Genomic DNA, 15,268 nt, shown 5'->3' with positions numbered 1-15,268 from the left:
TTTTTCCATAATTTAATTTTTTTAAAAAAAAAAATGTCGTATGACAATTTTGTATTGAACAACTATCCGATACAAAAACAGATACTGTAACCAAGGTTTAATGTGTTGATTTTTATGAAAATATCAAAATCTTAAGTTTATGAAAACTTCAATGAAAATATCGATAAAATATTGATTTAGATGGATCTTTTGAAAAAATTATAAAAACAAAAAAATCAAATAAATAAATTGAAATTAGTAAATAAATATTTTATAATTTTTAAACAAATTAACATGTCTATTATATATATTATATTTACATTAATGACATTTTGTTGTTTAGTTTGTATGTTTCTTGGATATTTTTACGATACAATAGGAATATCTGTTGATGTCGAATCCATAGAAACGTGAAAATATCGATGAAAATACCGACATGTCTATGAAAATTTAATATTGTGGCTGTAGCAACCAATTTTTTTTCAAAAAGAATTCTAAATATAAAATTATTTATTTTATTTTAAAAATTTTTAAAATGTATATATATTAATAAAAATGGAATACCACAACTTTATTAACTACAACATAGACCAAAATGCTACAAAAAGGAGAACTAAAATATCGAGTTTGAAAATTCTAACATTTATAAAAAAATATACATTTTTTTATTACAAAACAAAACAGCTTAGTCTAAAGATACTCGGCACAAAATATTTTTCAATCTATTCTTTTTTTCTTTTTTTTTAACATCAAAGTATTTCTGTAAAGTTAGATGGTGAGAGAAGTTCACAAGATTGATATTGATAAAGCTATATGATCCATGCATAGATAGATATACATCTCTTGAAAATTTCCAGATAATCAAACATAGGAATAAAGTATAAAAGAATATACACATAAAAATTATAAAATAGAAAAACAAATGAACTAATGTAAAATATTAAGAAGCAAGTGGATACACTAGTACATTAATAATGACATTGCTATGCCAGATTACAGAAGACATCTTCAAAAACCCTGTGGCATAATTTCAATGAAAAACACAAATGCATAAACAGAAAATAATAATTTGAAGTTCATACATAAAACTAATGGATAATAATTGTTCATCTAAAAGCTTCTATACTAAGGGAAAGGGAAATGCTACATCTATGAAATAACCATTCTACTTAAGCAAAAGGATTTCCTCCGATCGTAGCGACAGATTCCGGTGGAGCAATGTTCCTAAAATGGACAAAAATAAGTAATTGATAGTTAAAACGAAGTTTGTTATCAAACAAATGAATATTGAGCATCAATTCTCTTGAGACAATCCCAAATATTGTGTGTCCCAGGCATGTATAGAGAATTTCACAAAAATAAGTAATGAATTTTTTTTAAAAAAAAAACTTTCTTGATGATAGATATGATTAATTAATTAAACAAAAGAAGCAATGTGACAGCAGAATTTTTCAATACAATCATTGCCTTGAATGATTTTTAATTTAATACACAGATGAATTGTAATTAATGACAACATAAAACGAGTTCAGCTCTTCACAGAAAACCATCTAAAACATAATTTTAACTTCATTAACAACTCAGAAATTCAAATAACATATTCAGAACAATGACCAGAAGAGTTACTGGAAATTAAGTGCTTAAAGAGAAACCACTCTTACGGTAAGTTTGGCATCGCTTTTTACCATAGTAGTTTTAAATGAACCACTTCTTGTTAACCTATAGAACAGATCTTGTTCAAGTAAGGTTGTATGGAGTATGAACCACTTTGTCAACCAATGTTAAACATTAATTTCTTCACAAGATTCGGATGATTAAGTTCTTTCGGCATATAAACATTTTTCTTGAGAAACCATAAAATGCAGTGAATAAAAATAGTTCATTTTCATATCAATAACTGGATAGCACTTAGCAGAACTTACGATATTTGAGAGCCTGGTGCTTGCCCAGCCATGAATGATAAGCCACCTGTAATTGAAAACAAGAATAAAAAGGTAGAACACAACGTAATAATTCTGAAATTTAACAAGTTTTTTGGAGAAGTACAAGCAAAACAAATAATAGAAAACAAGCTTTATTTATTTCGTTGTTTATTTTTAGGTTTTAATCCTATTTTGGTCTCTGAACTTTGAATCTTATTCTATTATGGTCCCTAAACTTTCACAAACGACATTTTAGTCCCTAAACTTTTAAAAAGTTGTTTATTTTGGTTCCTACTATTAAGATTTTGTTAACTCTTCAATAAAATCGCATTTAGCATGCGTTCAGCAAAATGAAGGTGAAGTAAAATGGCAACTAACACGATAAAGTACTGAACAACCAAAATCTTGAACGCAAAATGACTTTTAAGTTCTATAGAAAAACATTTTACCACCCAACTCAAAATTGGAACCCTAACTTTTTTAGCATAACTAACTTATTTGGCAATCTGGTCATCTAAAATACAAGTCATCTCATCATTTTGTTAAAGAGTTTACAAAATTTTAATAATAGGGACCAAAATAAGCACGTTTTAAAAGTTTAGGGACTAGAATAGACATTTTAAAATTTTAGAGACCAAAATAGAATAAACTTCAAAGTTCATGGACCAAAATAGGATTTAAACCTTATTTTCTATAAGAAAACAAGCTTAATTTTTAAAAAACAAGAATTTTCACTAAATCGTTATCGACATTCGACTGGACTTGAAAGCCAAGGAACTGATTACCTTGTCCTGCAGTTGAAATGAATGGTACTGGATTTTGAGAAAACCATGGTTGAGAACCACCAACTAAGGTGGATGGCAATTGTGCATTAGGGAGAGCAGACTGCAAAGAGCTCATGTCCAGAAACTGCAAAATGCAAAGAAGATGTAGAGAATTACTATGATTAAATCATCCATGTCTTAAATCAAAGACATTTATCGACTATGAATAGATAATATAACAAGGAAAAAGGAAAAGCATCCAGAATTATTAATCAAACGGTTAAATAACTCCTACGTTACCCAAATAAGAAAAAGAGAAAATCCACCATGTTGTCATTTTAGACTAAAGCAAAGAGATCACCATATTTGTCTTTAAAGTTTCTCATGTTTCTTTCTAGAGACAACCAAGAGAAAAGGGGCACAAATTCAGAAGGTAGAGAAAGTTCGCAAAAAAGATGATATTTATACAGTAATACCCATACATTTGCATATTATATACTCCATGAAGATGGGAACATAAGGTCGCTAGTGGATGCAATCTGGTTTGTTGAAGGTGTTCGAAGACATTTTTGTGAAAGGCTCAATAGGTGCAAATGAGTGTGACATCTATTTCTCCAAAGAAGGGCAATGCAACCAAAATAAGTGACTAGACCAATCAGCTTGACCACCTCTACATAATTGGATTTTTTTTTTTTTAGTGTTAAAAAGAATAAGGAAACAAGACTTTATTGATAATATGAAAATGGATTAACACTCAAAATACAATAAAACAAAATGTAGCAATTACAACCATTACAGCCAAATACAACCAATAAGACAAGACAGTTCTAATTGATCTCAAACTAAAAACCAAAAAAACAACTAATCAAGGCTCAAAGAATTCTTCCATAGAGAAACCCCTCAATGTAAACATAGACCGCAAGTGGACAAAATAGAGAAAAAAAAACTTCTAAAATGGCCAACCAAACTGGAAACTGTCGGCCTTAAAAACAAGATATCAAAAACCATTGGAAGTGAAGAACGGTGAAACAACAGCCAAAACTACAACACCCACTAAAAGGCTTCAAAGCAAACTTTTTCTGATGACAAAAAGCTGAAGATTAACAAATCAACTTAAATTCATACCCCAAAACCTCAGTGATATCTTAATTTGTGGTGACTGATGCCAAATTTCTTTCATCTCTAAACCACACACCTCAATTAAGGAATGTAATTGGGAGATAATGTCTTAAAAGGAAAGATTGAAGAAAGTGCTTCCTCACACAATTGATGATAGACAATAAGCATATGTCCAAAGAGTACAACAGATCTAGGTCGCGAAAAAGAAGGCAGAACGTGGTTGCTGACTTGCCGCAATGGTTCAAATGAATCTACAGAATGAATGTTTTGGGAGAAAAACATTTCATTGATAAAAAGAAATCAAGGGAACACCCCAACATCTATAGGTGATTACAAAAGAGATCGCCAATTGGTAACTAAAGAAAGATAAGCTATAATGTTTAAAAGGGTGCTTTGTTTTGCACCAAATGAAAACAATAGATAGAATCAAATCCATAAAAAGTTAAAACAACCAAAGTGGAAGAAGAGTCTCGAAAACGACGTCCATTACTTGCACCCTACAAAGTCCAAAAGAAAATGCCCAGCAGGGCCAACCAAATCGTCTTTACTAAAAGGATGTCCCACTAATAAAGAAATAAGAAGATCGAAGCTGCCCCTGCTTAGGGAGGTTGGATAAAGGTTCGCAACTTACCTATGGATAGATGGAACATGGAAACCTTCTCAACTTCATAGGCGAGGCATGTGGAGGCATAATGGAAGTCGCAAAGAAGACCCTCAACGGGATGGACCTCATAGAAACCAGCCCTAGGGTCGAAACAATTCAACCAATTTTCTCCCAGCCAAAATCAACCTCCCCTCATCTTCTATTGAAAATATCATTTGAATCGATCCTTTTTTTACGAGGATTACCATACCAGAATTATTGCCAGAATCAATGGCAAACCAGCCAAGTCTTCGATAAGGAACAACACTCTCCCCAGGTTACACGCAAAGAGCAAACTGATTTAATAAATGAACAGAAACCATACCATGTAAAAACTCATTTGTCTGAAAAGCAAGTCCACCTACCCTATCTGTCAGACATACTTCCTGTTGGCACATCCAAAAAGTCTGCATTAAGTTGTTCCTCACTGATCAATCAGTGTACCTCAACATCGAAAGTCACATCCACAGTGGGCCCGCCATAGTCAACCCAGCCTCTTCCTCATCCACGCAACTTTACACCATTTCAGCCGCATCTGAGCTCTCCACCTCAATTCCTGAGATTTCTTTTACATCCTTTCCATCTAATATCACAGCCCTATTCTCCATGCCCAAAACCTCTACCCAAATAAAGTAAAATAAAATAAGGCAGCATTAACCAAAAACCGTACACTTTTATCCCTGGGTATCAAACACTCTACTTCCATCATCCCTATAGCTTTATATGCCAAAACTGAACATTACTTATCCAATCCCTTACCTAGGCCCCCTACTCTCCATCAGAGTCCTCTATGCTTGAACCTATTGATGTGCCCTAATACGATTTTATTCCTCCACCTCCTTCAGACATTGCTCCATTTATTTTCTTTGAATACTTGAGAAGAAAGAGAATCATCTAGTATCACTTATGCGGTTTTGTCTTAGCTTTGGCAGGAAAGGAATGCTAGAATCTTACTTTTTTCTTTGCTCTCTTTTGTTTTGATCATCGAAAAACCCCTTTTAGATCACTGTTAAACTTTTCTTGTTGCAATTTGCAGACACCTTTTTGCACTCCCTATAAAAGGGCCCTCATTTTGTATCTCTTTGAACTATTTCATTCATCAATGCAATTGTTTCTAAACAAAATGAGGGTCTTACTTGGAGAACATGTATGAAGATAGCGCTGAAGAATGATCTGGAATACGAGAAGGCTTTTGTATTTTGAATATATTTTAAAGTAACTTTGGGCCTATGAAAAAATATATGGATTTAGAGAGTGAATGAGTTACTATCTAGGATTTAAAATCCTATGACTTTCTTTGTCAATCAAATATAGTATGCCAAGTGGCCATCCAATGAGATTACTCAAAATGTGGACAAGCTGGCCAAAACACTATAAATATGTGTGTGTGAGCCTAAAAGGCTAAGTATAAACCTTGTGAAGTCTGCACTTGCTAGCACAAGTATTTTAGAGAGTGAAACAAGAATCACTGACGCTTTTGGGTGCAAAGTTGAGAAATAACCTTCTATCACCTTGCCTTTCTTTTTCCTCGATAAACCAACCAATTTCATTATGAGGAAAAAAAAAAAAGAATGAAGAAATAAAGAATACAAGGATATACAAAAAACCAAGCCCTAAAAAGGAAACCCCACTATAGAAAAAGGGTCCAATCAAGTAAAACAGTGCCTATAGAATAATTACAAAAAACCATCAAAGTTGAACGCAAAATAGAAACATGGAACCTAATAAGAGCCTAAACAGCTTTTCCAACCCTCTAAACACTTACTTTCTCCCCAAAAATTCCACATGATAGCCCGCACCCCCACCAACTACAAGAAGCGGCCTTTCTCACGAAAAGGCAGATAGGGTGGAACTCCCCAATTGTAATACTAATGTCCAACTTTAACATCTTATGTGAAATTTCTTTAGGAAAACCCATTGTATATAATCTCAGTCTTCGAGGGAGGTTGACCTCTAGTGCACTCACTACAGGTACAAGGTTATTTACCCTTGTTCAAAATTCCAGCTAATCAAATTAAGCAGAAGGCCTGAGAAGGGAGTGTTGAAGGGCGTAAGAGAAGAGCAGAATGAACAAATTCATCTTTGCTTTGATTCGGGAATTGGCATATACGCTGTACAGTTCAAACCTTCACACAATAATCGACAATGACATCTTAGCAGATCTAAATCTGAAATAAATTTAACGTACATCCATAACCTGGGTCACAATAATCTTTCTGTCGGACAACAAAGTTCCAATTCTGTAATATTCATAACCTGGGTCATAATAATCTTTCTGTCGGACAACAAAGTTCCAATTCTGTAATATATGACACAGGTCCGTTTTGGATAAGAAAGTTACAGGACTTGTGCGTTTAATCTACATACCAAAAAAGATATCGATTTCTTTAAAACTCAGAAAAAGAAAAGGTGCAAATTCTTGCAAGGGAAAGCAGGCTATTGTCCATTATATATCATTTCTAAGATCATAACAGTTACATTTGGTATAGAAGGTGTATCAAAAATGGCAACTTCTTATTATTTTCTTCAAGAAATAATATTTTATGTTCTAGAATATACGCAGGCTTTACCTATATTAAAGAGGATGTTAACATAGTTAAAACTTCATACAACCCAATGATGCAGAAAGTATTTTCTTGTAAGAATTCGTCTTCTTAATCCTTTCGGTTCATATTCATGTAAAACTCTTAGATTTGAGGGAGAATCAGAATACTCTATTCATTTACCAAAGATATGAATATTTACAAATGTACATGAGTGACCAAAGAAGGAAAGCATAGAAAAAGAAAATATAACAAGATATTTACAATAATGGAAAACCCTAACAATATAACTACAACGGATCCAAAATATCAGTAGGAAAATTATACCATATTTGTTCGCTCCATATCTGGATCATATGGAAGATCAAATGGGTTTGTTGATTTACAACTGGTCATCTGTGTACCTCTCTCTCCCTGCAAAGAGCATTTAAGTTACAAAATCGAATCATAAACTCATGAAAGAGATCATAAGCAGACATATTTAGCATGGTACAGTTTTATCTACCTCTGTAACTCCAAATAACAAATGTCCATCGGAAGAAGGCAGGAACTCTTGACATGGAACTTGAAGCTCAGTATTTTGATTACCACCCTGTAGAGAGAGATCTGTGATAGCATCTTCAAATGCATTCCAAGATGCCTTATCAACAAGAGATGCAAGACAATTAAGTTTCTTTCCATTTACAGCATAATATTAAATAGAAATTGCATCATGAACCTAGTACATCAGGAGCTTTCTTGTCAAGATTCAAGGAGATTCTGCTTACATCAGTGTTCGTCACACCAGCTGGACCTTGAGCATTAGGCAAATCATTATGCCATTGACTACTTGCTAATAAAGATGGATCATGAGCAATGTAATTTAGAGTGGACGGCCACTGGACAACAGCACTAGAAGATAAGAAAGGATCGAACTTTCCCAAAGCACCTTCATTAGAAGGAGGATCAAGCTTTCCAGAAGCACGTTCATTGGAAGGATTCTTCACAGCATTAACATTAACAGAACTAGGAACAGATGATGTTGTCTGAGGTGAATCGAATGTTGCCCATCCTTCATTTTTGGGGACTGCCGACTCTAATGGCATTTTATCCGATATTGTTGGATGCTGTGGATTAGTCAAAGGAAAAATTTGCAGGGATTGAGGCGGTGGTGACCTTTGTTGAGGTTGATCTTCAAAAAAGGATGGTGATGCAGATGACAACTGAAACAAATCCACTGGTGGAGCAGGCAATGATGCCTGTGACTGAAACAGGTCAACAGTTGAAGTTACAGCAGAGACAGGTTTTGGTGCAAATGGTTCTTCAAAAAAACTTAAATTAATGGAAACTCCAGGAACAGATGATTGCTGAGAACTCGGCATCTTATCCAGATGGTTGTGTGCAATTGGCTCAGGTTCCAACACACTATCCGTTAAGCCAGCTGAATTATATGACTTTAGAGATGTGGAGTTGCTGTCTATTGAACCAAAGCTACCTGAAGACATTGTTCTCTTGGAAAAGTAAAAATAAAATTGAGAAGACGTCAGAATCATTTGACAGTCAACAACATGGACATAAAATTAAAATAGAAATAATAATAATAGAAGTAGTAATAATAATAATAATCAAAGAGAAATATTAAATCCCTTTTAAGATATTGAAGGAAATCACAACTCAACCGAAATACCAGTCTGAATCTTCAATCATTTTCTTAAGAAGTTTAATTGCTTAAGAAATGTGAAATTTCAGGGACGTATTCAATATCCCTTTGTTCACTCCTAACCACCTCTAGTTAATGTCACTCTTTAATACTTTATTTTCTTAAAGTTAAAAGAATGATCTTTTACTTGGTCTGTGGCACGCAGGGAAATTAATGCCATTAGGAACATTTGAGGCACCTCTTCTTGCCTTAAAGCTCAATGATGCATCTACTATAAACATCGTGCAAGCAAAGGCACACATCAGCATCTCTTTTATTGTTCATTCACCCCAATTCTGATGCATATTCACTACATTCGTAGCTTTTGGGGCTTCAAATGCTATGCCCAGATTTAAGCCGCAATGATAGTATCCCTTTTATTTTTGGATAAGAAATTTAAAAAAAAAAAATGATATTGAAGGGGCTTCTATGTAACTGTCTAAGATGGATAAAAAATTTCACTTACGTATCTTTTTAACCTTGATAAAATAAGTTACATAAACCAAGTATTTTTACATCACATTGTGGATTCCTCACCTGATATGCCAAGTGTCTACTTTGATGCCCAAAAAAATGTTGCAAAGAGAATATATCATTATTATGAAAACCATCATATTCGAAACCTATTTAAATATTGCTCAAAAAGGTCAATTTTAAAAATACCTGTGGCCGTGAGATTCCATATGCATCTCTATGGCCATTCGCCTCGGTAGACATGCTACCAATCTGATGTCTTGTATCTTCATTAAGCATATCTCTAGCACAGTGAAAAGGTGGACTGCTAAATCCTGAGTCCTTCTGAAAACTTGGTGAATGAGCACCAGATCTGAAAGGGTCACTGCCACTAGAGACGGAAAAATCTGAAACCCTCGAGGCATATCCCTCATTAGCAAACCTATCCTCGTAGGTTTGATCGTTTAAGCGACCAGGACTAAAGACTGAACAAGCCACTTTCCCCTCATATCGACCTCGGTCTGAACCAGGTTTCCTCGTAAGTGAAGCAGCTTGTTTTCCATATTTCCTATCTTCATATTGATAATCATAAGGTGGACTTTGGGAGTAAGAATGATAAGAACTGGCTCGTCTCGTCTCGTCTTCATGGATTCTGTGACTCTGCAAGAGAAAACTGAAAATTAAAATGAGCTAAGAAGAAAATGAATGATTCAGGCCACGTGTACATGCAAAAAGAAATTCTTAATTCTTAATACCATGAAAAATATAAAAGGAAAGAGTTCCCCACAAGTAATTCAAGTGCATTACAAAAAAAATGTGTCAATTTTAATTGTTTTAGATTCCCTCTTGCACCAACTTCTTTTATAAGAAACCAAACTTCCATTAAGAAAATAATAATAATAATAATAATAACAACAGCCCACGTGAAAGGAACCCAACCTATCAAAAGCATTTCAGTCCTAAAGACTAACATATAACTGACAATTTCAAAAGGCCTTAGAGGCCACCGCCCATAAGGAAGTATTAAACCTTCCATTACCCCAAAGAACACCCCAAGACCGATCAACCTCTCTTGCACCATAAAATAAAACAACACTTATCCATAATAATCAGTAGAGTACACAAAATATCTGAAAGCATGGGTTCGTGAAAATACCTGCATATCTCTAGGAGGTTTCTCGGATGTTCTTCCACCAGCATATTTTCTATCAACATATACATTCTTTATAAATTCCCGAATTTTGTCAATGTTGCTGCAAGATTGAATAAATATCATGTAAGCTCTTTAGTCTAGTATCAAAAGCTCATCATCTTAGGAACAAATGAAAAATTATTGTACCTGTTAACTGGCAATCGCTGCCTTTGGAAGTCCCAGTCCTTTAAATATGTTTCCCTTGCTCGCTAGAAAGATATTTTTAAAAAGATGAAGGGAAAGAACATCCATGCAAAAGAAGGAAGACGCAACATTTTTTAATTACCTGGTTGCCACCATTTTGAAGTGCTTCAACTTCTTGGAAAGTAAACTTGGCCATTGATACTGACTTAACTCGATGAGTAAACTCACGACTTTCACACAATAAAGGTAGAAAACAAAAGTTTTAAGAAAATGAAATATAGGAACAATAAAAATAATCATCTTACTCTACAAGATTCAAACACATTGTTCAAAGAACTTTTGCTAACACTTAATCTTACTCAATAAGATAGCTCAATACATTAAGAAAATAGAAAGATTTTAATTATCATAACATTTTTAATCGGATACAAGAATTTCACTCAATTCTTTCGGGCAAAACAATAGAGCAATACTTAATGAAACGTTTACATGTCATGCCAAATGTATCATTTTCATTGTGGAGACAACTTTCAACCTTGCCAACATCATAAGTTGAGAAAACATCACACTCTTGATTCTACAGAGTTCGGAAAAAAATTGAATAGATGAACTAAAACTATTATATCATTAACAGCCTCAAGTACAGCAATTAACAAAAAGCATTTGAAAGGCGATAGACTCTCATAGAATACAAGAACGAGTTAGCTGATATATGCATGTGAAAATAAATGTTAACTTAATGCACGAATGAATATATGCGTGCATCCAAAGTTTAAAATAAAAGAACAGAATAGGAAGAACTTAAATTTCCCAACTAACTATAATGATCGATGACCAAAGAAAATGTCAAAACGTCAATGGATATAACTTCAATCATTAGAACGTGTACTCATACTCAAGTCCAGTCGACTAAAGCTCCAAAATTGCAAGCATGCTGAAAAAAAAAATAAAATAAAATCCAACCATCACGTACTTAACCATTGTTAAAGAAAAGGAGATACTCACTGTATTCCACTGCAAGTCATACAAACAAAAGTCCAAAAGTTTGTACAAACATACTGAGGGCCCTGTAAATTAAAATGGCCGAAAAGGTCAGAAACAAGATGAAATGAACTAAGAAAAAAGAGAGAACTGAAATGATAAAATGCAACTGTAAAGAACATCTAGCTTTAGAACACTAAATTCCTGTACTCAAAGCATCCAATACGGTTCCAAACTCAAAATTTACAAGTTTGTTCATATAATCATTGTCACTTTCCGCGAGAACAAGACACCACCAGAAGAATTTCCAGCTGAAACGTACTCAAGAAAGCGAAAGATAAACTAGAGTAGACAGAAACGAACAAATTGGATGAAAAAACATTTTCAACAACATCAAGAAAGAGAAAGGAGACGAAATTTCCATTTACCAGGCCATTACAGTTAATACACCTCCTATTTGGGGGAAGCTTCATAAGGCCTCTAATAATCCTCTCGTTCCGCTCCTCTTCCTTCCTACTCCCCATTGCTAGAAAGGCGAAGAAAGATCTAGGGTTTTCAAAACAAACAGTAGAACAAACGAACCGAACAAATTTCCCAACAGGAAACAGTTGCGCAGAAGAATTCAAGAAAAACTTCGGAAGTTCTTCAAATTAACACGAGAACGAAGAATCAAGCAACTTCAGTCAGCTGGAAGTGGATTGATGATTGCATCATTGATTGATTATCAGAATGAACAGTGGTGTTCGAATTTTAAAATTGATTTCTTCAAAAGTTGTGAGAAAAATAATTGAAAGTAATTAGACGTTTGAAGTTTACGATTGGGTATATGTGTCCGCCGAATCACACGCTCACAATTAAGTTATCAATCAAATTTCTTAATACTACAGTTTATTGTTGAAATAATAATGAATTTATTTATTTTCTTGTTCTGTTTTCTTCAGAGAAAAAAAATATTGAGTCAATTGAATTGGGAATTATTGAGTCAATGAAATTGGGAAATTATTGAGTCAATGCACAATGAAATTGATAAAAAAAAAAAAAAAAAAATTGAGATAATGGGTCAATTTCAAACTTTGAAGAGAATTTATTAAATCTTAAAATAATTGAACTTAGTTTATCAGAATTTTGTTTATCCAATATTTCACTTATGATTTTTATCTTTATTAAATAAACACATAAATTCTTAATTAAATTCTAAAAAAAATTGAAAATTATGCACTTATGTGTAACCGTTTGATTTTTTAAAATCAAGTTAATAAATTTTACTTCAGTTTCATTATCCATCTTGCGACCAATATTTTTAAGTGAATCAAAATTTTAAATATATGTATAGATAGATATATAGTTTCAATAATTTTTTTTTTTAATTTTAGAATTTGACTAAAATTTTATTTTTTTTTAAAAAAAAGTGACATATATTATAGAATTGAGGGGAAAGCGGGTAAATTTCAAATTAAAAAGTAAAAATAAAATCGTTATCAAATAATATCATATTTTTTAAGTTTGGTTTTGTTTTTTAAAATATTAGTAGAGAGTGAAAAAAAAAATTTATGGATAGAACTAGTGTCATAATTTTCAAAATAAAAAATCACCCACGTTTGATAACCATTTGGTTTTTTTGTTTTTGTTTTTAAAAATTAAGATTATTTCATCTACATTTCTTGTAATAATTTGCATCTTTCTTAACTACAATGCTTGAACTCTTAGTCAAATTCCAAAAACAAAAACAACTTTTTGAAAACGATTGTTTTAGTTCTCAAATTTTGGCTTTATTTTTTAAACCACCGATGAAAAGTAGTTAACAAATGAAGAAATATGGAGGAAAAATAATGTCCATAGATTTAATTTTCAAAAATAAAAACAAAAAACAGAATGATTATCAAATCAAACCTAAATTATTATCAAACAGAAATATACAAATTTGAAATTGCTAAACATTTTCAAAACATTTTTTTTTCAACAAGGTCAACATAATTGAGTTGAGCACATTTATAGTGTCCAAAGAGTCTAAATCAGAGGGAAGGATAAGGGTCTTTACGAAAGCTTTGAAATTTGTTACAATTCCATCCATGATTTTTTTTTCAAGAGTCTGTTTGGATACATTTTCAAATATTTAATTTAAAAAATAAATCATTTTGGAAAAAATTTGAATGTTTCATAACCACTCAAAATAGTTTTTCATGTATATCTTAATCTGTTTTTATCAAGAGTGTTTAATAAAAAAAAAAATTTGAAAAATATTTTTTTCTTAAGTCAAACCAAACATACCCTAATTTTATGAATCGCCCTATATAGTTTGTTAAGTATTTTATAATTAATCTCTTCAATTAGCATTAATGTCAGTACACCCTTAAAAATAAAAGTGCAGGTTAAATTTAGCATGATATTAAAAGCAAAATTATTATTAAATGGGACCAAAATGATAATCAATAGTAGCCTAAATACCTAATCTAACTTAAAAAAATGCAGAATCAAACAGATAAAAAGCCAAAATTCAATGGAAGTTAGTTCAAAGTTAACTATCAAAACACAATTTAAAGTTTTTTTTCTAAAATAACTTTTTCAACAATATAATCACCATTGAATTTGAATATGTAAGAAAAAAAAGGATGTTCATAGTTTGAATGAGGCTAGTTAAACATTCCACTCATTTCCTTATCTACTGTCTGAAGAGGCTGTCAATCATACACCACAAGTTTAAGTGGTGCTGGTTTTTCAATGGCCCATTATAAAAATTTAGGACATGGTCAGAGTAATTGAAAAGTGGTTAAAATCAATTTTGAATGTGTTTGGCACGTGTTGAATTGAGTTGTTAATAATTGTATATGGATAATAATTATTTGTATTGGTAACAGTTGTCTATATTTCTGATGCAAAATTGAGCTGAATTGATAATAATTACCTATGTTTGAAGTGCAGAGTTGAATTGAATTGGTTTAGAAAGTCCGTATTTGAAAATTTATGGATATCTAGCATAGTTTTTTCTAACCTAAAAGAACATGCTTTTTATGGGTTTTTTTAAATTATTTTTGTTTTTATTTTCTTGTTTAGTTTTGTCTTGCTTTGTTTTTTTTTTCATCTCAACTTTTGTTCCATTATTTAATTACACATATTTTTCCAAATTCTTAACACTCATTTGAGATATAAATTCAATAAATAAAAATATATTTTATAATTTTCTATATGTAACTATTATACTTGATGTATATAAAATACTATTATTTATATAATCATTATTTATATAATCAACAACCCTACGACATATTTTAACGATTGTGAAACGTATGAGTTGAACATGCACAAAAAAATTAGGTTGTCTTCGGGGTTCTCACAAAATATATACAAATATAGCCAACAAGCATACAAAAAAGAAAATATATTCATTAAGATAGTCAAGCTAGTCAGTCCGACCAAGTAGACACAAATAATACATCTTCTTAGACTGTAGTGGGATTTTAAGAAGTAATCGATCTTCCATATGTCCTTGACAAGTAAGTCTATAAGGATGATTCGATCATCCTCAAATAATCCCTCAATGTGAAATTATTATAAAAGACGATATTAGACATTATAAACTAATAATTTCAATTTTGTATCTAAAACCACGGTCACTAGTCAAGGTTTTTTCTTTAGTACATGTTCAGTTAAGTTGGTTTTTGTAGATGAATGACGAAGTTGGTGATCGGAGTTGGTTGTCTGAGGTGATAGTTGGAGTTGGTCGCCACAGGTGGTCATCACCAAAGTTGATCATTAGAGATGATCTTCGTCGGAGTTGATGGCCAAAGGTGGTTGTCACTGGAGTTAATCATTGGAGGTGGTTTTTGTTAGAGCATCATGGTGGTTGCCAGAG

The 15,268-nt window shown here is 32.3% G+C and overlaps 1 protein-coding gene across 9 annotated transcripts; it reads right to left on the bottom strand.

Moving 5' to 3' along the window:
* Window positions 1-883: 883 nt before the first annotated feature.
* ZIGA4 (ARF GAP-like zinc finger-containing protein ZIGA4) lies at window positions 884-12,382 on the bottom strand. Of its 9 annotated transcripts, none has more exons than XM_039048077.2 (12): window positions 11,847-12,382; window positions 11,443-11,504; window positions 10,580-10,667; window positions 10,441-10,502; window positions 10,258-10,354; window positions 9,312-9,761; window positions 7,738-8,460; window positions 7,476-7,610; window positions 7,298-7,384; window positions 2,687-2,810; window positions 1,902-1,947; window positions 884-1,203 (listed from the first exon to the last, which is right to left on the bottom strand). In XM_039048077.2, exons 1-12 carry the CDS (start codon window positions 11,940-11,942, stop codon window positions 1,149-1,151), a joined length of 2,025 nt encoding a protein of 674 aa, XP_038904005.1. In that variant the 5' UTR covers window positions 11,943-12,382; the 3' UTR covers window positions 884-1,148. The 9 variants fall into 9 exon arrangements, with proteins under 9 accessions (XP_038904005.1, XP_038904006.1, XP_090163403.1 ...); XM_039048078.2 differs by having other exon boundaries at window positions 7,476-7,562; window positions 11,847-12,325; XM_090307277.1 differs by having other exon boundaries at window positions 9,312-9,774; window positions 11,847-12,268.
* Window positions 12,383-15,268: the final 2,886 nt, after the last annotated feature.

The sequence above is a fragment of the Benincasa hispida genome, chromosome 11 (genome assembly GCF_027475165.1).
Source record: "Benincasa hispida cultivar pf3 chromosome 11, pf3_genome.v1.1, whole genome shotgun sequence".
NCBI lineage: Eukaryota > Viridiplantae > Streptophyta > Magnoliopsida > Cucurbitales > Cucurbitaceae > Benincasa > Benincasa hispida.
This window is presented reverse-complemented; position numbering and strand designations above follow the sequence as displayed.